The sequence below is a fragment of the Primulina tabacum genome, chromosome 4 (genome assembly GCF_025594145.1).
Source record: "Primulina tabacum isolate GXHZ01 chromosome 4, ASM2559414v2, whole genome shotgun sequence".
NCBI classification, from domain to species: Eukaryota; Viridiplantae; Streptophyta; class Magnoliopsida; order Lamiales; family Gesneriaceae; genus Primulina; species Primulina tabacum.
Window position 1 is genome coordinate 40,183,054 of NC_134553.1, and position 22,214 is coordinate 40,205,267.

General features: G+C 36.3%; 1 protein-coding gene and 1 pseudogene across 1 annotated transcript; one reads left to right on the top strand and one right to left on the bottom strand.

The window, feature by feature from the left end:
• The first annotated feature begins 477 nt into the window (after window positions 1-477).
• LOC142543260 (uncharacterized) lies at window positions 478-4,544 on the top strand (annotated as a pseudogene).
• A 4,254-nt stretch (window positions 4,545-8,798) lies between these two features.
• LOC142541988 (secreted RxLR effector protein 161-like) lies at window positions 8,799-9,269 on the bottom strand. The gene is made up of 2 exons (XM_075648435.1): window positions 9,219-9,269; window positions 8,799-9,107 (listed from the first exon to the last, which is right to left on the bottom strand). Exons 1-2 carry the CDS (start codon window positions 9,267-9,269, stop codon window positions 8,799-8,801), a joined length of 360 nt encoding a protein of 119 aa, XP_075504550.1.
• Window positions 9,270-22,214: the final 12,945 nt, after the last annotated feature.

Consider the following 22,214-nt stretch of genomic DNA (forward strand, 5'->3'; position numbering starts at 1 on the left):
ACATTACACCACTGGGCTAAGCACATGACATGTTATTTACATCTTATTTAGGGAGTGGTGATAGATTCTAGTCTTCACACCTATGTTATAATAATAATAATAATAATGTATCGTATGGTGTGCATTCACATCCAATACGAAAAAAATATTATTTCTGAAACCATTCTACATATATTTTATTCACGAGATACGTCGACTTGATTCACATTCAGAGTAAAATTAATATTTTTGACAAAATAATAATATTTTTTTTATGAATCTAATCGAATAAGATATATATCCCATAGAATTTATCTTTGAGACCATCTATGAGATTTTTTAAGAAAAGATTATTTTTGTACTCTGTCAACTCGAACTCGATAGAAATATATAGTGTATGGAACCGTGTAGTGTATTTTATCATGGAACCGTGTAGTGTTTTTACTGGGTACACTAGTTTTAACCCTAATTTTTACAAAAAATTTCATATAAACTAAAATAATCAGTCACACCGGCGGCCGCTTCTCCTCCTTGAATTTTATTGATCCGGACAGATTCCAATTTACCTTGGAATAGGATGGGGAGAATGTATCGGAGAATGACCTTGTACAGGGGCTCAAAAAAACAAAAGCTGGGAGAGAGTTTTGGATTGACAGAAGATGATGGAAGAAGGAAAACGCACATTGCTGAATTCGATGATGCTTCTAGCTCTGAAAATGCCCAACTGGGAATTTCATCAGCATCTGTGGACAGTGGGTCTGTTCTGTCAGGAATTCCACTTGCTCGTAGCGCAGAGCCAAGACCCGGAGTTATCTTTGTTTTCGAGAAGGCTTCTTTGGTACTGGCGAAATTAAAAAATGTACGCAATTAATTTTTTTCGAAGCGCTTGATGGCCGAGTGTTCTTTTGTTTTGTACACAAGTATTGATCTGTTCTTTACCGTTGTTTCAGAACTATCAGATAATTAATCCGGATGAGCATGTTACTTTTATGAAGAAACACAACTTAAATCGAAGTGATTATAGACCTGATATCATTCATGAGGTAAAATGCTAATCCATATTTCAAGAAATCTAATATACAACTAATATTTTGTGTGACTCGTATATTTGTACTGAACTTAATCAGGTTCTTGTTCGTCTCTTGGACAGCCGTCTTAATTTGTGTGGTGGAATACAAGCTGTGTATGTTTAAAACCATTCAAGGGCATCTTATCAAAATTGAACCCAATTTATGTGTTCCAAGAACGTTGAAGGGATTTTGTGCCATGATGTGTGAGTTTTATTAAGCAAACTCTTCTATGTATTTTGGTCTAGAGCTGTTTTTGTGTTTGCATTAGTTTTCATCGCCCCTTTCTTTCTATATATACTTGGCAGCCCAGTTGTTTCAGAATTTGAGCATCAAAGGTTCAGGTAGAATTAAGTGTCGAAAGCTATTACAGATGGTCAAAAACCCTGTGACCATGCACCTACCAGTTGGTTCACAGAAAATAGGTATACAATAAAATGCAATTGGTCCAACTGATTTATTTTATCCATCAATGTTACAATGACAAAACATATAATGCTATGTTAGGGCTTTCCTCGACTTCTTCAAAAGCTGTGAATTTATTGAAGTATTTTGATAGCATTTGCAATGACAAAGACCACCCTCTAGTTTTTGTGGTATGTTTTACTCATTTTTGGGAAATTGAATTTTTTGACTTGGCCTTCTTAGTTTACAGAGCTCTCATATCTGAACTTTGAAATATTTTCTTAGATTGGTGCAATGGCTCATGGGAAGATTGATAATGAGTACACAGATGATTTTATAGCAGGTATTGCAATGCTACACATTTAGTTTCTTGCCTAATATATCGGCGTTCGATTATTTAATCATTTGTGGGTATACATTTAGTTTCTTGCCTAACCTACGACGTTCGATTAGTTTATTTTGCGTAGTAGGTACACCTTTAGTTTCTTGCCTAATGTAACGAACTTCCATTAGTTTATCTTGCATGGGTACACAATTATGCAGATTAAGTGTAGTTTTTTGTAACTGGTATTATAGACTATCACGAGTCATGACCAGTAACAATCAAGAACCGTGAAATTTCTGGCACACATCTTTGTGGATCCTATCATGAAATAATATGGTCTCACAAGCATCAAGATTTATTTTAGAACAAAGCATTGTTTTTCAATGTTTATTCCCTAAAGTTGGTCTTTGCTGGCCATAAATGATGCTAATTGAACATTACTTTATGCAATTCAGATGGTCTTCAATTATGATTTCCATCTACAAGACCCGTTTTATTGTCTCTTTCTCCTACCCTCATGATTCGTTTAGGTTATATTTGGATTAGTGATTAGTGGATTTGAACAATGTATTTCAAATCCATTGCTTTGTTTGGGTACATCAATTTGATAATCAAATCCATTGCTTTGTTTGGGTTCATCATTTCACAATGAGTTTTAATTTCAAAACTAGTTATTTTTTGAATCATTGTAGAGAATTTTATATTCATCTCAATGTGGAGTCATTTCAAAGTCTTTCTTCAAGTACTTACTCAAATCCAAATCTTCCAAGCCATATGCAACCTTAGAGTAATCAATTGGGCTTGCTCTTGAAAATCATATGTATAAAGATGATTCTTTCATGGCTTTCTTTCTTAACAAACGAGACCTGGCCAAATGAGTTCGAGAAGTTATTTTTATTTTACTTATAGGCAGCCATCATAATTTAGGGTGCGATTGAATTGAGTCAAGCTTCCAATAGCACTCTATTATAACTTGACTAGGCAAAAAATAGTATGAACTCAAGCTCTATCAAATAGTGTTGATGGAGCTCAAGCAATTCTCAAGTTGCTAGAGCTTAATGTCACAAGCATTCTCCAATTTTGTGTATTCTGCACATGTGTAGAATTCCCTTGACAATAGAATCATGTGGAATAATTGAGTAGAATTATCTATCTTAAGAGTCATAGTTATTAAAGACTAAGGGCCTCGTGGAACCTATGGTAAAAGGTGCTACTTGAGGCTCGTGTCTCATCAAAGTAAGTATGCTAGGCACAAATTGTAGATTAAAATATGCAAAAGGAAATTTACTAAGATATTGCATAAAATTATATTTCACATACTATTAAATAATTTAAATAAAAAATTCATGAGTAAATATATAGTTTAATTAAAAATAAACTTCATCTAAGTCAGCAAATCCCTCTTCGTTTTCCTTAACTTGCATCATAATCATCTCAACAAGTTTCTTATTTGTAAACTTTTGTATCTTAATGTCGGTTTCATCAAGATTGGTACCTTTCTCTTCAGGTAGTGGATCTTCTTTTAGTTTCCTTTGTTATAGTTGTCACTACTTATTTTGAAGAAGACGAACCTCGAGATCTAAAACCATAAGCATCTTTACCAGCCCCATAAGCTCATGTAACTTCACTCCAAAGTCCAGTTGTCATCAATAAATATAAAATTATTTTCTTCATCACTATTATCATTCAATCCCTCCAATCAACTATGCATTGCTATTATCCTATCTCATCCAAAGAAATTATATTAATGGTGTCATATTAACACTCCAAAGCGTTGTTATACTTTGTACAAACTAAATTATTCAATCTTTTTTGCTCTAATCCATTTTTCTTTTGGAATGAAGCTACACACGATAGACAAAAATTTAATTTAATTTGAATTGAATATTATTATAGGAAATTTAACATACCTGTACTTGTATGTTCAAATACTTGAATTTTCAAATAGTTGTATATCTGTGACTTCATTCCAAAAGATAAAATAGGTTGCATCAAAAGAGATTGATCAATTTGGTTTATGTTAAGTCTAATAGGGCTTTAAGCCGTCGGTATGAGATGCATTGTATTATCAATCATATTTTTTTGAATGAGATAAATTATAGCAATGAATCATTGATTGAGGGCGCATGAATGATAACAATGGTGAAAAAACTGATCTTGTATTTGGCGATGACAATTGGATTTAGAATGAGGCTGCACAAGCTTCTCGGGCCCTGTGAAAATGCTTATGGTTTAGATCTCAAAAAGCTTTGTCGGTCAAATATAGTAAAAAGACACAACTAAGAAAAATCTATTAACCTTCATCTTATTGATGAAGATGAAGAAATTAATCTTGATGAAAGCATACATAATTAGGGGTGGTGGGCATGAACTGATTGACAATGCATTTTACGGTTTTTTCCCTTGTGTTTGCAGTATCTCGACTTCCTTTAAGCGCTGGTCTTTGTGTGAGACGTATATGTAATGCATTGGAGGGACAACTGAAGATTTTCTAAGGTATATATATCTACAAGTCATGTTCTTTATGCATGAAAGTAATATGCTTAAGCAGGTTAAGCACAAATAAGGTGAGGAAATTTTGTTTAATTTGTTTTCAAATGCTAGGGAAGACGGACATATGTAGGTAGGTTAAATGATTCTTTCTTTTGAAATATATTGTCATATATTTGACAACACGAAATTATTATTTCAAAATTGATGCCATTATTTATGTGAATTTATATTCAATTATGTTTCCAGAGAAATTAGAACTTGTATAATTCGTATTCTCTTGCATTGTGTGCGGTTTGGAAAATTTGGATTTAATGAAAGGATTTAAAGCTAGACTCGTTTTCTCATCCGGGCTCGGAAGAACTCGACCTCCTCTTGGATGTAGTAGAAGTTGCACCGGTCGACTATCGACCTGAGAAATGAGTTGTTGCGTATTTTTATCTTGCAAGTACACAATATCAAAGTTTAAAATGTGATGAGTAAAGTATCGTTCTCACGAAAAATGAAGTACTCAGAAATATGTCCAGTATTGTAATTAAAACAGTCTTTAACTTTATCTAGAAATTCAGAGGAGTTCGGATCAACTAATGAAAATCAAACTAAAATTATGCAAGCTTTAAAATTGAGAATTAATAAGATAATGAATTCAGATGTTCGATTTCACTTTGTTGTTCGCTATGTAAAATTTATGTTGATGTCTATATTTTTAAACTCATCTTGTTTATTATCCAATACCATTATCTTTCTCAAATATATTTATCATCTAATATTGATTTCGATATTCTTGTCATAAACGTAACATCAATCGATAGGTACATTCAATTGTTCTTTCAATGGTTTCAATGAAGTTATGTTTTCCGAACTATAAAAACATTCATGATGTATTTTCCTATGATTTTAGTCTAGATTCTCTCCAATCAATATATCACGACTATTTTATCAATCAATTTATGACAAGAAAATTGAAAACATTAAACACAAATAAATGAAGAAGAATTCAAATATATAAATCAAACAGTTGAGAACATATTTTCAAATCAAGCTAGAACGTTTTCTTATAAAATAAATTTAGTTCATGAAAAAATAAGAGAATATCACTAATAGACAAGGAAGAAAAACATCGATTTGAATATGCTTCTCCGTCACCTGATCATGTCGCCGTCTTCTTGCTTCCTTTTCTTCTTGGGTCGTCTCATTATACGCTATCGAAAGTCTGATTAGAAAACCAAGATAATATGATATATCCTCTATTTAAATCCTAGAGTCCTTGTTGAAATAAGACTGTAAGACACGAGGCGATGATCCCTCGCCGAACTTTGTGTCTCGGTTTTTTAGTTTCACCCGACAGGCGTTTGATCGCCGGCTCTTGGGCGCTGGATCGCCGAACTTTCCGTCTTGGTTTTCCAACTTTTTCGTTCCATGCCCTTTTACTCGACAGTATATGCATGCTGCCTAATCTCCTGCACCGATAGGTTCTGCTGACTGCCGTGACACAACGCTTTATGACACTCTTCACTAAACTATAAATTCTAAGTCCCTGAAACTCAATTTCTATGTCCAAAAAATCTTGCATGCTCCCATACAACCTAATGTAACGTCATATGCTGCACGCTACCATTGATTAACAACTAATGGATGCAAATTTAATACTTAAATTAACATAATCCAAGTCTCAACATAAATATAAAAACGGAATTATCAAATACTTAAATCATTATACAACTCCGTCAAATTACATAGAGTAAACTCCGAATGAGTAGGCCTCTTGTGAGACGGTCTCACGAATCTTTATCTGTGAAACGAGTCAACCTTACCGCTATTCACAATGAAAAGTAATACTCTTCGCATAAAAAGTAATATTTTTTCATGGATGATCCAAATAAGAGATCTGTCGCATAAAATATGACTCGTGAGACCGTCTCACACAAGTTTTTGCCAATCCAAATATAGTCCAAAATTAGGCGTTGCAATGTTCGTCTGGCTCATTCAACCTAAAAAATGCTCTGTCAGAATGAGGCTTCTAAAGATAAAATCAAGTACGTAAGTGACGTAATCGTCCAATACGCAAAATACAAGTCCTTTATATTTGATTCCCTAAAACAAATTAATGTTATATTGTATATGTTCAAAAAATAAAACAGTCAATTTTGATTAGGTTCATTTCTTAATTTATCCCTACTTTGAATATAATAGATAAATGATTTATTATTTTTCTTCCTCATATAGCACGTGAACTTTTATAATTTTTTTGCAAAAGGATTTTTCTCAAATCAAGGAAAAAGTGTTTTTATTATATAAAAAAATGATAAATATCGACGTTTGATATTTTAAGTTGAGTATGTTTCTTGTGAGACGGTCTCACGAATCTTTATCTATGAGACGGGTCAACCCTACTGATATTCACATAAAAAGTAATACTCTTAGCATAAAAAGTAATACTTTTTCATGGATGACCCAAATAGATACCCGTCTCGCAAAATATGATCCGTGAAACCGTCTCACACAGGTTTTTGCTTTTTAATTTCTTCATAACTGCATTTGTATACGCATAAAAAAGGATGCATATCACAAAAAAATAAAAAAAAATCGACTGGAAGGCTTTAACTCTGTCGATCTTTTAACCATGCAGTAGGATCTTAGCTCATTAATATTTTTTTAAAAAAATCTTCATTATATGTAACAAAAAGTAATTTTTACTAACTAATTTTTCATGGAGTGTTTTAAAATGTTTAAAACAGCACAAGAGGTTTATTTTGCAAGTTAATCTTAAGTATAGGAAACTCGTGGTTTGCCAATTGTCATTTCTTCAATGTAAGAATTATTGTTAATGGACAGAATTCGGCCACTAGCATTGAAAATGGACCTAGTACTTGCCATGGCTTTGGGAAAGGGTTTTGGGGGCCCTAATTTTTTATTTAATTATTTATGCCAAAAACATATAGAAGAGAAGTATAGATTTTTTTTTATAGAAAGAAAAGTATAGATTTTTTAAAACATTTTCTCCTCTTTTTAAGTGTTTACATGTAAATATTTTTCGATTTAGACATTTGTATAATTGCATGTTCAATGCTGTAAAGGTCAACAATTTTGTTAAACACAACGATTCCCTAAAACAAATAAAGGAAACTTGAAACTTCCCTACATTGACATGGACCTGTTCGTTTTCTTCTTTCCGGTCCTCATGTCACCCGTCCTCACCGTGTGTTATATCTCTGGTGAAAGCAACGCCTCTGGATCATCGCTCCTTAGCCAATTGGATAAGGCAAACACAGTGGCCCCCTCAGAAGTCCTCATGGACATTGGACTCGCCAACGACTTTCGTTGGCCTGATGAGCAACCTCCGTTGCTACACACACTCAGATTCGGAGAGTGGTACGAAGCTCCTCCACCGTGCCAATGGTGATTTCATCCCTTGTAATTATTGTTGAGAAAAACCTATAAACCACATAATCCATCGTGCTAAATAATTAAAAATTTGACTTAAATCATAATCGGAAGCATACTTGAGATCATATTTCTGAATTTTTTAAAATGTGTCTTGATCATCCAGATCTAGGCACTATTTTTCTTGAGAGAATCTTTTAGTTTTCTCTTCTAAACTATTTTCTTAATAAAGAAAAAATAGGGAACGTGATGCCACGTGATCTGGGACCATGACCCATATATAGATAATGTCTATTATTATCTTTGGATATTTCGTTTTAGCCCATCATGAAAACAGAAATCACACTTATATCTCTACAAATTAAAAGCAAACAACCTATTAGATATATTAAAGCCTAATAGTCAAACTTTTAACTGATCACTTTAATTTTTGGCTTAGCTTAATATCCATAACACATAATTATTCACATATAAGCCTATATAAATAAAATTGATCAAACAATCTCCCACTTGGGCTATATGTGTAACCTTATAATTATGTTTGCGAAAATTAACTTATGAGCTCAAAGATCTTATCAATTCGAAATGTATATATAACCAATCTGATCCATCAATCACATCAACATAGAATCAAAACATTCTTCACTACACTAAAGGTAACTAGACCCAACAATGGTCACATATGCCAACACAAACCGAATGAAATGGATTATGAAGTGGATGTGTAGCATGGAAATTTCATGCAATGTGATCATAACTTGCATATTTTCGACTGGTCCCCCCTTAACCTTATTGAGATCTAACTTTAAACCATAATCAAACTGTAACTTAACTTGAAATGCATTTCCGCAGAAAATAAATTTACATAACTGTAACTGAAATGTCGACAACTGAAAAGCATTTAAAATAACTAACTCACACTAAAACTGAATTTCCTCAATTGAGATAACACAAATACGAGTTGTGTTCTCTTGAAATTATTTGGATGGTAGTCCCTTAGTAAGCGGATCCGCGGCCATGGAGCTTGTACCGATATGCTCAATAGACAACTTTCCACTCTCAATTATTTCATTAACAACCATTAACTTAATATCAATATGTTTTGACTTCATCGAACTCTTGTTATTATTGGAATACATGACTACTGATTAATTGTCGTAATGTATTCTTAGTGGCCTTTCAATTCCATCAACAGTGTGCAGTCTCGTGACAAAATTTTGCAGCCATATTTCATGATTATGTGCCTCGTAACATGCTACAAATTCAGCTATCATGACAGAAAAAGCTATAAGAGACTGTTTAACACTCTTCCAGGAAATGGTACATCCAGCAAGAAGATAGATGTAGCCTGACGTGTATTTCATACTATCTTGGCATCCAACAAATTCAGAGTCAGTGTACCCAATGATCTCAAGCTGATTCAACCTCCGATATATGAGCATGTAATCTTTTGGTCTCTGTAGGTATTGTAAATCTCTTTTGACTATTTTACAATGTTCTTCTCCCGGATTACTTCAATATCGTCCCAACATTCTTATCACGTAAGCAATATCTGGATGTGTACAAACCTGAGCATACATCAGATTCCCCACTGCAGATGCATAGGAAATCTTCTGCATTTATTCTTCCTCAAAATCTTTCTTGCGGCATTGTTTGAGACTCAATTTGTCTCCCTTAGCCATAGGGTTATCCGTTGGTTTATAGTCCTGCATCCCATATCGCATGAGAAATTTCTTGATGTATCCTTTTTGATTTCCAAAAATATCTCGAGAATGATCCCGATGTATTTAGATACCCATTAAAAAAGATACATCACCAAGATTTTTCATCTCAAAATTCTTAGAGAGAAATCTCTTGGTGTCATGCAACAATTCTATATCACTGCTAACAAGTAGGATGCCATTAACATATAAAACCAGAAAATATGTTTACTCTCACAGAACTTATGGTACACACAATCATTGACCAAAAATTCATCTCAAAACCAAACGAGATGATCACTTGATGAAATTTAAAAGATCATTGTCAAGATGTTTGCTTGAGCCTATAGATAGATTTCTTTAATATGCAAAACATATTATTTGTGTATTTGGACACAAAATTTTATAGTGCATCATATAAATCATTTCATCAATGTCATCATTTAGAAACGCAGACTCTACATCCATCTGATGAAGCTCAAGATCGAAATACGCCACCAAAGCCATTATAATCCTTAAAGAGTATTTCGAAGAAACCAGAAAGAAAGTCTCTTTATCATTAATGCATTCTTTCTGTGTAAATCCTTTAGCAACAAGACGAACCTTACATCTTTCCACATTGCTTTCCGAATCCTTGTCGTATTAAATATCCATTTGCAACCAATGAGATTCGTATCTTTAGGTAATGGGCAAGATCCCATATGTCATTGTCCTTAATAGATTTTATCTCCTCATTCATGACATCATTTCACTTTTGAGAGTTATAAATTTTCATGGCTTGACAGAAGTTGATAGGATCATCCTCCATTAGTCCAGTGTCTGCCTCATGTTCTTGAAGAATTACAATTTAATCATCTAGCATTGCATTTCTCCGCCGCGCGCTTCAAACTCTGTCATGCCTTAGCATACGATATATCATACTCATATTTTGATTTAATACTTTCTCGCACATACTTGATATCGTATGCAGGATCACAACGCACGATTCCCAAAAGTGTACTGGCTATCATGTTGACGTCAAAGTTGTGGTGATCTATACCCACTTGGCTAGATATGCATGTGTGTCCATCACCATATTTTGTGATCATGAAATAGCCTAATTTATTTTTCATTGATGCTCGAAGTCCCCACCCACAATTGCCACCTTTTGACCCATTCTTGCATTTGACCTTCCAAATTGTCGGAGAACTTTCGACAACGATATATTCACATCTCAAAACTCGAATAGAAAAATCTTTCACTGAAGCTATTAAATATTTTTTTCTCTTAAAAACCATTTTCACAGCGAGCTCAGGTGATGCAAACGTGGTTGGTCAAGCACCAAAGAAGGCATGAGAGTCGTTGGAGTTGCCCGAAGGACCTATAACGAGGGGACGTAGCAAGAAGTTTAAAGAAGCACTTCAAGGATTCATGGTGAGCTATGAAGGAAGTCATCCAAATTGGGTGTCTAAATTAGAGGAGCTTGAGGAACATGGACACAATGATGGAAGTGTTTGGAATGTAATTCAAGTGCTAAATGACCATGAGGACAGCAGCACACGCGCAACCGCGCCAGAAGCGGCGTAGCCACGTGCGCGCATGCGCGCCTGAACCGACGCGGCCGCGCGCCCCCTGCTGATGCAAGGCAGAATGCCGCGTGCCATCGCGCGAGAAGTGGCGCCACCTGCGCGCACTGCCGTGTCAAACTTGCTAGACAACTTTTGTTATGACTTTTTACACTATTTTTTCATGTTTTATTGATTATATAATCATTGTATCAGACCATGAACGAGGGAATTCAGAGATATAAGAAATTTCTTGAGGTTTTTCTCAATATTCAAGGCTATTTTAGCTTTGTTCTTCACAAAAATCAAACTTATCAAAGATTGCATCTTTGTGGCGTTTGTCAATTGTTTTCGCACTGGATTGTCAAAATAAGTTCTTTGAAGGTTCGTATGAAATTCGATTGTTACTATCGTTGATATTTGTTGCTAAGTTTTAATCACTTAGAGGTGAATATCACAAATCGTTGCTTGTTTCAAAAGATCGGGACAACATAATCGATCCTTGTTCGTTATTGAATTGAGGGCGCGATTCTAATTAATCGTGTTTGCTTCTCATTCGTACGAGGATTCGTATCATTTGGTATCAACTCAGGCGTTTTCACTCGAATTTGATAGTTCTCTCTAAAGTGTGATCAATCTTTAAATTTGTATATCAAACTAACAAGATTCAACTCGTGGACACTCACAACTGTATCACTTGGACTGCGCAAAACCAAGAACGCTAGAATAACGCAGATCTTACAACAATACAAAGGATAACACGGATCTGAAAACAGAAACGAAAGTATAACACAGATCTGAAAACAGAACAAAATTTAGAAAGATCTGAAAATAAAAAAAAGAGAGAAAAAAAAGGAGAGTCGAGTGAATTTTCTTTGGAGTGATCGTGAGAATTTGGGTGAGGAATATCTTTTATTTATACTAACATTTTCTTGCAGGTACAAAATCTGAAAATAAAATGGAGAGGGATGTAGGAGATGGTTCGAACCAGGGGTTGTCTAAGGTCCAAATGGAGGCGTTATTTGGTCATTTTAGTAGGATGATGAGGGCCGAGTTGGATCCTTTACATGAGAGGTTGGATAGGCTTGAGGTTAGTAATAACGAAAATAAATCTAAGCCTAAAGGTTTGGGTAGAGGCGAAGAAGAAGAGGATGAATATGATTTGGGAGGAGAAGAGGAGAGTCAAAACTGAGAACTGGGGTAGGAACGGAAGAGGTAGAGGGTTTGGTAGAGGAAGAAGAGAAGTCGTACGGGATAGGTACGATGATGGGAATAGGGAAGATGGTAACATAGGTAGCATTAAGATGAAAATTCCGTCGTTCCATGGTAAGTCAGACCCAGAGGCTTATTTAGAATGGGAAAAGCGAGTTGAATTTGTTTTTTATTGTCACCACTATTCTGAACTCAAAAAGGTTAGGTTGGCAGTGATTGAGTTTGTTGATTATGCACTTATTTGGTGGGATCAATTATTGACCACTAAGAGAAGATGCAATGAGAGGCCTATAGAAAATTTGGCTGAGATGAAGAGCGTAATGAGGAAGAGGTTTGTACCAAATCACTACTATAGAGAAATGTTTAAGAGGTTACAAACTTTGAGACAGGGTGTGAAGAGTGTTGAGGACTACTATAAAGAGTTGGAAGTTGTCATGATTAGAGTAAACATAGAGGAGGATCGTGAGGCTACTATGGCTCATTTCCTGTGTGGTTTGAACAAGGAGATTCAAGACCAAGTGGAGCTTAGGCACTATTTGGATATAGATGAGATGGTGCAGATGGCGATAAAAGTGGAGCAACAACTCAAGAGGAGAGGAGAGGAGTTGGTCGCACCACTCAAGTGGGGAATGCATCAACACCTTGGCGTTCCAACGTTGTTAAACGTGAAGAAGGCAAGGTTGTGGTCAAAACCAAAGTTGACATTAAACAGGAAGCGCCTAAGCATGTAGTGCAAGGTAAATTCGAAACTCCTATTAATCGTTCTAGAGATATCAAATGTTTTAGGTGTCAAGGAGTTGGACATATTGCTAGCCAATGTCCCAATAAAAGGGTGATGGTGTTGAATACTTATGGGGAGTATGAATCTCATAGTGAGGGAGATGATGGAGATGATGAAGATGAGATGCCTGCGTTAGAGGATCCTGATGAGGGATATGAGGCAGTTGTGGGTGAGGCTTTAGTGACTAGGCGTATCATGAGTGCCCAAGTCAAGAAAGAGGAGACTAACCAGCGAGAAAACTTGTTCCATACTAGATGTTTTGTCAGTGGCAAGGTTTGCAACATTATTATAGATGGAGGAAGTTGCACCAATGTGGCTAGTATTCAGATGCTAGAAAATTTGGGTATACCTACGTTAAGGCATCCTCAACCATATAGGCTACAGTGGTTGAACGACTGTGCTGAAGTGAAAGTAAACAAACAAGTCTTGGTGGCGTTTTCGATTGGGAAGTATGTTGATGAGATGTTGTGTGATGTGGTACCAATGCATGCGTGTCATATTTTGCTAGGGAGACCATGGCAATATGATAGGCAAGTACAGATGACGGGTTTAGGAATAGATATTCTTTTGTACTCAAGAAAGAAACTATTGTTTTACTTCATTTGTCCCCAAAACAAGTGTTGGAGGACCAATTGAAAAAAAGAAGAGAGAAGAGGCCGAAAAAAAGAGTGAGAACAAAAGTTAGATGGCCCTTGAAAGAAAAGATGAGATGACTGAAAGAAAGAGAGATAAAAAATGTGAGATAGCCATACAAAACAAAAAAGAGAGTAAAGAAATTGAGAGGAAAGAAAATGAGAGGAAAGAGGCCAAAAAGAAAACATATATGACTCAAAAAGTTGAGATGAAACATTTAATGTGCACACATGAACCACTTGTGTTGATTCTTTACTAAGAGATTCTCCTTAACACAAGTGACATAGTCGGGTCCCTTCCGAGCATTGTTGTTTCACTTTTGCAGGAATTTGAAGATTTGTTTCCGGAAGAGTTACCTCAAGGCTTACCACCATTGAGGGGAATCGAGCACCAAATCGATTTCGTGCCGGGGAAGTGCATTGCCAAATCGTCCAGCCTATAGGAGCAATCCGGAGGAGACTAAGGAACTTCAGCGGCAGGTAAGTGAGTTGTTAGATAGGGGTTTTGTGCGTGAGTCCATGTCACCTTGTGCTTGTACCTGTTTTACTAGTTCCTAAGAAAGATGGCTCATGGCGTATGTGTGTAGATTGTAGAGCAATCAATAACATAACCATTCAGTATAGGCATCCCATACCTAGACTAGATGATATGTTAGATGAATTGCATGGTGCTTGTATCTTTAGCAAAATTGATTTGAAGAGGTGGTTATCACCAAATTAGAATGAGAGAAGGTGATGAGTGGAAAACTGCATTTAAAACCAAATATGGGTTATATGAGTGGATGGTCATGCCTTTTGGCTTAACTAACGCTTCTAGCACCTTTATAAGGTTAATGAATCATGTTTTGCGTGCACACACAGGAAAGTTTGTTGTGGTTTATTTTGATGATATCCTAGTGTATAGCAAAAACTTGGATGAGCATGTTAATCACTTGAGACTTGTGCTAATCACACTAAGGGCTGAAAATTTATATGCTAACTTAAAGAAATGTGATTTTTGTCCTAGCAAGCTTGTCTTTCTTGGTTTTGTGGTAAGTTCACAGGGAATACAAGTGGAATGAAGATAAGGTAAGTGCTATTCGAGATTGGCCAACTCCTGCTACTGTTGGTCAAGTCCGAAGTTTTCATGGTCTTGCAAGCTTCTATAGGAGGTTTGTAAAGGATTTCAGTACACTGGCAGCACCGATGACGGCGGTGATTAAAAAAAATGTTCCATTCCATTGGGGCGAGGAGCAAGAGAAGTCTTTTAATATTATTAAACAAAAATTAATTAATGCTCCTTTACTTGTTTTGCCTGATTTTTCTAATACTTTTGAAATTGAATGTGATGCTTCAGGTGTAGGTATTGGTGGGGTTTTGATGCAAGGAGGACGACAAGTGGCGTACTTTAGTGAGAAACTCAATGGAGCAGCGCTGAACTATCTAACGTATGACAAGGAGTTGTACGCTCTTGTGAGGACTTTGGATATGTGGCAACACTACTTGAGGCCTAAGGAGTTTGTGATCCATACGGATCATGAATCTCTAAAGCACCTTAGGGGACAACAGAAATTGAACAAGCGGCATGCCAAGTGGGTGGCGTTCATAGGAACATTCCCCTACATAATCAAGTACAAACAAGGTAAGGAAAATGTAGTGGCCGACGCACTATCACGGAGGTACGTACTAATCTCTACCTTGGAGTCGAAAATTTTGGAGTTTGAGCATGTGAAAGAGTTGTATTTGTTGGATGAGGATCTTAAGGAGATATTTGAAAAATGCATGCATAGTCCACATGATAAATTTTATTTGCACAATGATTTTTTATTTAGAGAAGATAGATTGTGCATTCCTAAGTCATCAATTCGTGAATTACTTGTGAGGGAGGCACATGGAGGTGGTTTGATGGGGCACTTTGGTGTGGCTAAAACTTTGAGTTCTTTGCATGAACATTTTTATTGGCCACATATGAAACGTGATGTTGAACGTGTTTGTGAAAGGTGCATAACTTGTAGACAAGCTAAGTCGAGAACACAACCATATGGATTGTATACACCACTTCTTGTTCCTATTGAACCTTGGGTTGATAATTCTATGGACTTTGTTTTGGGGTTGCATAGGACTAAGAAAGGGAGGGATTCAATATTTGTTGTTGTTGATAGATTCTCTAAGATGGCACATTTTATTGCTTGTCATAAAACCGATGATGCATCAAACATTGCGGATTTGTTCTTTAAGGAAGTCGTTAGGTTGCATGGTATGCCTAGGACTATTGTACCTGACCGTGATGTTAAATGATAAGTGCAAGATTTGCACTTAATTTATATAAGAATCCATTTTGAATTATGCTTGTTTCGAACAGAATTAAGCGTTTTTGGTTTGTTTTTGTTGTCATTTCAGGAATGGAGAAAATAACGGACACAAAGCCAAGTGAGCCAAGAAAGCAAGTGCACAACCAACACACTGTCGGACGACGCCTCGTGCGCAGCTGCGCGAGATCACGCGCAGCCGCGCGCAATTACATGATAGAATCGACAAGAGACTTGCGTGCGGCCGCACCACATCACGCGCACGCGCGCGCGCACCAATACATGCGAGAACCAGTAGCTCGCGCGCTACCGCGCGACATCATGCGCGACCGCGCGCGCGCAGTAGCAAGCCAAACGACAGAATGGCACGCGCAGTCGCGCGAGATCATGCGCCACCGCGCGCGCCGAGCGTTCAGAATCATATATAATGCGCGAGTTAGGTCAGAAAAAAGGATCGAGCCGCCGTGGGAGAAAAGAACATGAGAAAAACACCAATTTGGAGAGAAAAGCTCACGGGATAGAGACGCGGACACGAGACGATGATCTAAAGTGCGAAGAACAGTCACAAATACGAAGAACGACGGACATGGGGACGGAGACGACGCTTCGGATTTGTTATCTTTTCCTTCACTTCTTTATTTTACTGTGTTGCAATGTCTAAAACGTTGAACATGTCTTGTCAAGGCCCGTATTTCGTATTCATAATTTTTGCGGAATTATAAAAATTTTTCTAAATAAATAATTATCTTGTCTCATTTAATTAAAGTAAATATGTAAATAATTTTAACTTTAAAATAACAGCGGAAGCAAATATTGTTTTCAACCAACAATTTAAAAATAATTCAACGTAAACATCAACTTAAAAATAATCCAACGTATTAAAACTGAGTTTGAATAATAAAAGGTGCATAGATTAAATCATGAGGTCATCGGGTTTACTATTGGTGTCCCAAGATCGCTCACTGGTCTCAGTCCGCGGTCCCGACCTCATCAATACCTACAACAATCAAGTCTAGTGAGTCTAAAGACTCAACATGTATATATCGTGAATAACAAGTAAATATATCATAAAATCGCATGCAACGTAAAAATAAAGTATCGTAAAGCGTACGGTGAAAATAGCATCATGAATAATTATAACTACGTGCATATCTGAAAATCATACATAAAAGTTTTGCTCAATAGAGCTCTGTCATGTCATATCATAATTTTCTGGTAGAGATAATGTTTCTAAGCTAGTGGCTCATAACATAACGTAAGCGCCTGATCAGACTAAACCACAGTATACTGGGCGGTAGAGATCAATCACAGCCCTTGGACTGGATGTCCGTACCCATACATAATCATAAACCGGTCGTGGTCACCGGGCGGAGAGGTCCTCGGTTGTTCCTACCTGACTTCCAAACCCATAAGCATAAGGTGGCCACAAGACATATCGCATATATCTCAAAAATAAACATTTTATATTTTTATGCACGTAATATAATTATAACCTTATTTTTTTTTTACCGGATGAGTTGGATCAGTTCCCAGGCTTTCTGCGACTTACTACTAATATGTGACACATGAAATAAATCTTAACTTGATAAAATCTTAACAATAGAACCAAAAACGAGACGATTCGGACCAACAACTTGATTTTTAACCATGGCTTCGTACCAACCCGAACCAACATTAAACCGACATTTAACCATGATTAAAAATACCCCAAACATACTGAAAAATATGCATAATAATTGTAAAACACGAAAATGGGTGAAAGGAATCCAAAAACATAAAACACTCTTTCGAGAGTCATTTTGGCACCTTTCACCGTAAATTCTCGTACGACCTCTAAACTCGACCAAATCACGAACGGCCAAAAACATGACTTTCCTAACTCATTGAGGTACTGTCCAGTCCAAGGCCATGGGCTAAAAGTCCAGCCAAGAACTCAAACCAACCTCATGAACCGAACAGCAAGTTGCTGTCAAATTACAGCAGGAGCAGCTTGTGTATTTGAGGGGAAATTCTGAAATTTAATGACCAAGGGCTTGAACCACCCCCCAAAGACTCTTACCAACATCCTAAGGCATGGCTTGGACCATGGCTAAGGGCTAGAATCCAACCACAAACCAAACCACACCCCAAAACCGAAACACACTCACACAGGAAATGGAAAGACCGAAATATGCACTTGTGTTGTTGTTTAAAAAAATATTGAGGGAACCATGAACCAAACCTTGAAAGGACACCTTGGTCACGTCCTTGACATGGTAAGTGAGGGTTATAACCATGGCTACAGTCCCTAGGACAGCCAAGATTAGAACACACACCTTAACCACCCAAATGACCAAAACCGTGACTCATTATTGCACCTAAGGGAAAGTTGCTTGTCATTCTTTCGTTCTTGAGTGTATGGACTGAAACACATGAACCAAAAACCCCCTAACATACTCTAAATCATGCCTATAATCAGCCTTGGGAGCCTGGAACCGAAACAACTCCTGAAATCACAAGAAACATCTCAAACAAAAACATAAGCCAATTCCGAGGACCTGTGCAGATTTTTCGAAAATGTTGCTGCCATAATTTCGTTTTGCCTCATGAATCTTTAACATATAATGTTTAAAAATATTTATAGGACTTGATTGAAGAGCAAAGAAACAACATATACATGCCTGGAAGTTGTTTTGAATAAAACAAATCAAAACGACAATACGATGCGACGGAATCGGAGTTAGCTTTTCCTTCTTGTTTCTGCTGTTGTTCTCTCGAATTCAGCAGCTTGTTCTTTCTGATATTTCGAATGTAGGGGTGTAGTTGATGTTAGGGATGAAGGTGTATGATATAGGAGGTGTTAAAGGGGTCTTGAAGTGCATTTAGTGGAGAGTTACAAGTGCAAGAAGTTGAATGGATATGAATTGTTTTTCCTCCTCTAGTGTTGTTGTTCCTACCCTCTCCTCCTTGCTGCTAATTCACGATTTTTCTCAGATGTTTCCTACTGATTTTTTTGAGCATATGAATGTAGGACATGTAGGTAAGGAAGAGGAATGTTAATAATGGTGTTAAAGGGTCCATAATATACATTAAAATGAGAGTTACAAGTGAAGGAGGTAAAGGGTTTTGAATTGTTTCTTAATCCCCTTATTGCCGTTGGTTTGTTCCTTATTTCCTACTGCATTTACACGGTTTTGTTGTCTAATAGGTTGAGTAGAAATGAGGTATGTTATTGCATTTAAATTTACTACCCATTAGATAATTAAAATGAGAAATGAATACCCCAAGAATTGTAATTAGGAATTGTTGGAATGGAGAGTTATCCACCTTTGAATATTTTAAATGTTGGACCCAAAATTATTACTTATTTGCATGGTGTTTTATTGTTTACATCTTGTATGTTAATTGCTTAAGGTTTTAAATACCCATTCTACATTTTAATGAATTTACACCTTAATTTATAATGACCTCTTGCATGGCATTGCATGTATTTAACTTTAAGCATTTAAATACTATGTTTAATTTCTTGAATACTTCATACTTAGATTAATTCATTCTCTCTTGTTTACATATTTTAATTTAAGCTTTAATTAAATATTGAACCTAAAAGAATTTATTTACCAACTTAGCTCTAATTAATTAAATAAATTCTAAAACATTCTATTTCTTTAAATTAAATTATTCCTTGACTTAAATTAAATTTAGGAATGTCTTTCTTATTATTAATCTTATCTCTAATATTCAAACTCCGGTCCGTCCTCGCGTATTTAACTGAAAAGATAAAACTAAACTTTTGCATTTAAAATAAATAGTTATGACTTGTCAAATATCAAAATGAATTAGACCCTTCATATATATATATATATATATATATATATATATATATATATATATAAATCATTTTTAAATTTAAATAGTAATAATTATGCATGGCTTATACGTAGTCTGATTTTCGGGTCGTTACATGTCTTGTTTTCGCTTGGATTTCGTGATGAGCTAATTTTCCATTCTAGAGAACTGATGTAGCTTTGTGGACACGATGATTTGACGTGGTTATTTTATATGATTGAATTCCATTTCATATTTAATTGTGTTTCTCTGTGTTTATTTCACTGCAATTTACTGGCCATAAATTGTTTGTTGTTTGATTAATTCTATAACTCGGGAGAGGGACTAGGATTGTAGATAATTAGAAACACATCGTTGAATGTTTATATCGTTCGGAAGGCATATAACTTTAGCGAGGCTTAGGTAAGAAAATCGTTTGTATTTATCAATTAAACTTGGATTTTATTAGGAATAATTGAATCGAAGTTTGATTGATACAATTTATTCGTCACTTGGGAAAGGGGGAATAAAATAATTAAGTGTTCTTGGCCATTAAATAATTGGAATTTAGGAATATAAATTTAACTGGGAATAATTGTCATGGAAACTTGGTGAAATCATTTATCTAGATATTTTCTCTAATTGTTACTCTTAATTGTTATTCTTCAATTCGGTGATTAGATAATCCTTTGTTTTTAATTAATTCGTTCAAACAAACCAATTTGGTTATTGATTTATCTAGATAAAGTCTTGACTATTTTAATTACAAGCATTGATATATATCTTTATACACACTCCTCGTGGGATCGACACTTGCGCTCAAAAGCACATTTTACTATAACTTGACATCGTGCTCTTGCGAGCATTTAAGAAAACACGCAACAAGTTTTTTGCGCCGTTGTCGGGGAGTGTCAAATTTGAATTTATATCAGTATTATTACCAATTAGTCTAGATTTTAATTTATAGCTTTTATTTTTTATTTTATTTTATATTGATTGAGTTTTTCATTTTTCTGCTTGACAGTGTATGCTAAGATCGCAAAACTCAGACTTGCTGATTTTTGACCCGGAGATCGAAAGAACTGAGAGAAAATTAAGAAAAGCAAGAAGGGAAGAGATCCGAGCAATGGCTGAACACAGAGAAAATGACAGACACATCCCGCCAGAGGCTATACCTATCAGAGATCACTTCCGACCAGTGATCAACAATCATTACTCTGGTATTGCAAGAGGGACCATCAACGCAAATAATTTCGAGTTGAAGCCTGCTCTAATCAATATGGTTCAGCAAAACCAGTTTGCTGGAACAGCCACTTCTGATCCTCATGTTCATTTGAGGACCTTCTTGGAGATAACGGATACGGTAAAGATTAATAATGTTCCTGATGATATTATTAGACTGCTTTTGTTTCCGTTTTCTCTCAGGGATCAAGCAAGAGGATGGCTCCAATCGCTTCCCTTGGGAAGTATCACAACATGGCAGGAGCTGGCGACGAAATTTTTGGCAAAGTACTTTCCCCCTGCTAAGTCTGCACAGTTGAAGATTGAGATTAGCACGTTCAGGCAAACTGATTTTGAGCAATTGTATGAGGCATGCAAGGAGCTGTTGAGAAAATGCCCGAACCATGGTTTTGAGGACTGGTTGCAAATTGAATTATTCTACAACGGTCTAAATGGGCAAACAAGAGGAACCGTGGATGCCGCAGCTGGTGGCACGATCTTTACTAAATCTCCCGAGCAAGCTTATGACTTGCTTGAACAGATGACGATAAATAGCTACCAGTGGCCGTCTGAAAGGACAGGAGTAAAAAGGACAGCCGGAGTGTATGCTGTGGACCCCATTACATCACTCACTGTACAGGTATCTGCACTGAACACGCAACTAGCAGCTATGAACAAAGTGAGCACAGCAGGAGACTGAGGGTCCATCGATTGTTGTTGAAGAACCATCCCTAACCGAAGAGGCTCAGTACATCAATCTTCATTTGAAGATTTAGTGGGAACGTTTGTTGCTGAGTCGGGAAAGAGGATGGCAAGGACTGAGTCTCGTCTTGATAACATAGAGACTCACATGGGAAATATGGGTGCCACAATGAAATCTTTGGAAACTCAAATTGGACAGTTGGCTACTGCATTGAGAGATCAGAATAGGGATCAATTTCCTAGTAACACCGAAGTTAACCCAAAAGAGCAGTGCAAGGCAGTCACTTTGAGGAGTGGAAAGGAATTGGAGGTACAAATTCCTAAAGAGAGAGTGGAAAGTGAGAAGACAGTTGAAGAAGGTGAAACTGAGGGACCCAAAGCTGAAGTTGAAGTTGAACCACCTCCAGTATTTAAGCCAACTCTTCCATACCCGCAGAGGTTCAAAAAAAAATTTGGATGATCAGTTTGCGAAATTCCTAGAGATTTTTAAGAAGATACACATCAACATACCATTTGCTGATGCGTTAGAGCAAATGCCAAATTATGCAAAGTTTATTAAAGATGTGATGTCTAAGAAGAGGAAGCTGCAGGAGTTTGAGACTGTAAAACTGACAGAAGAATGTAGCGCCATACTGCAAAAGAAGCTACCACAAAAATTAAAAGATCCAGGAAGTATT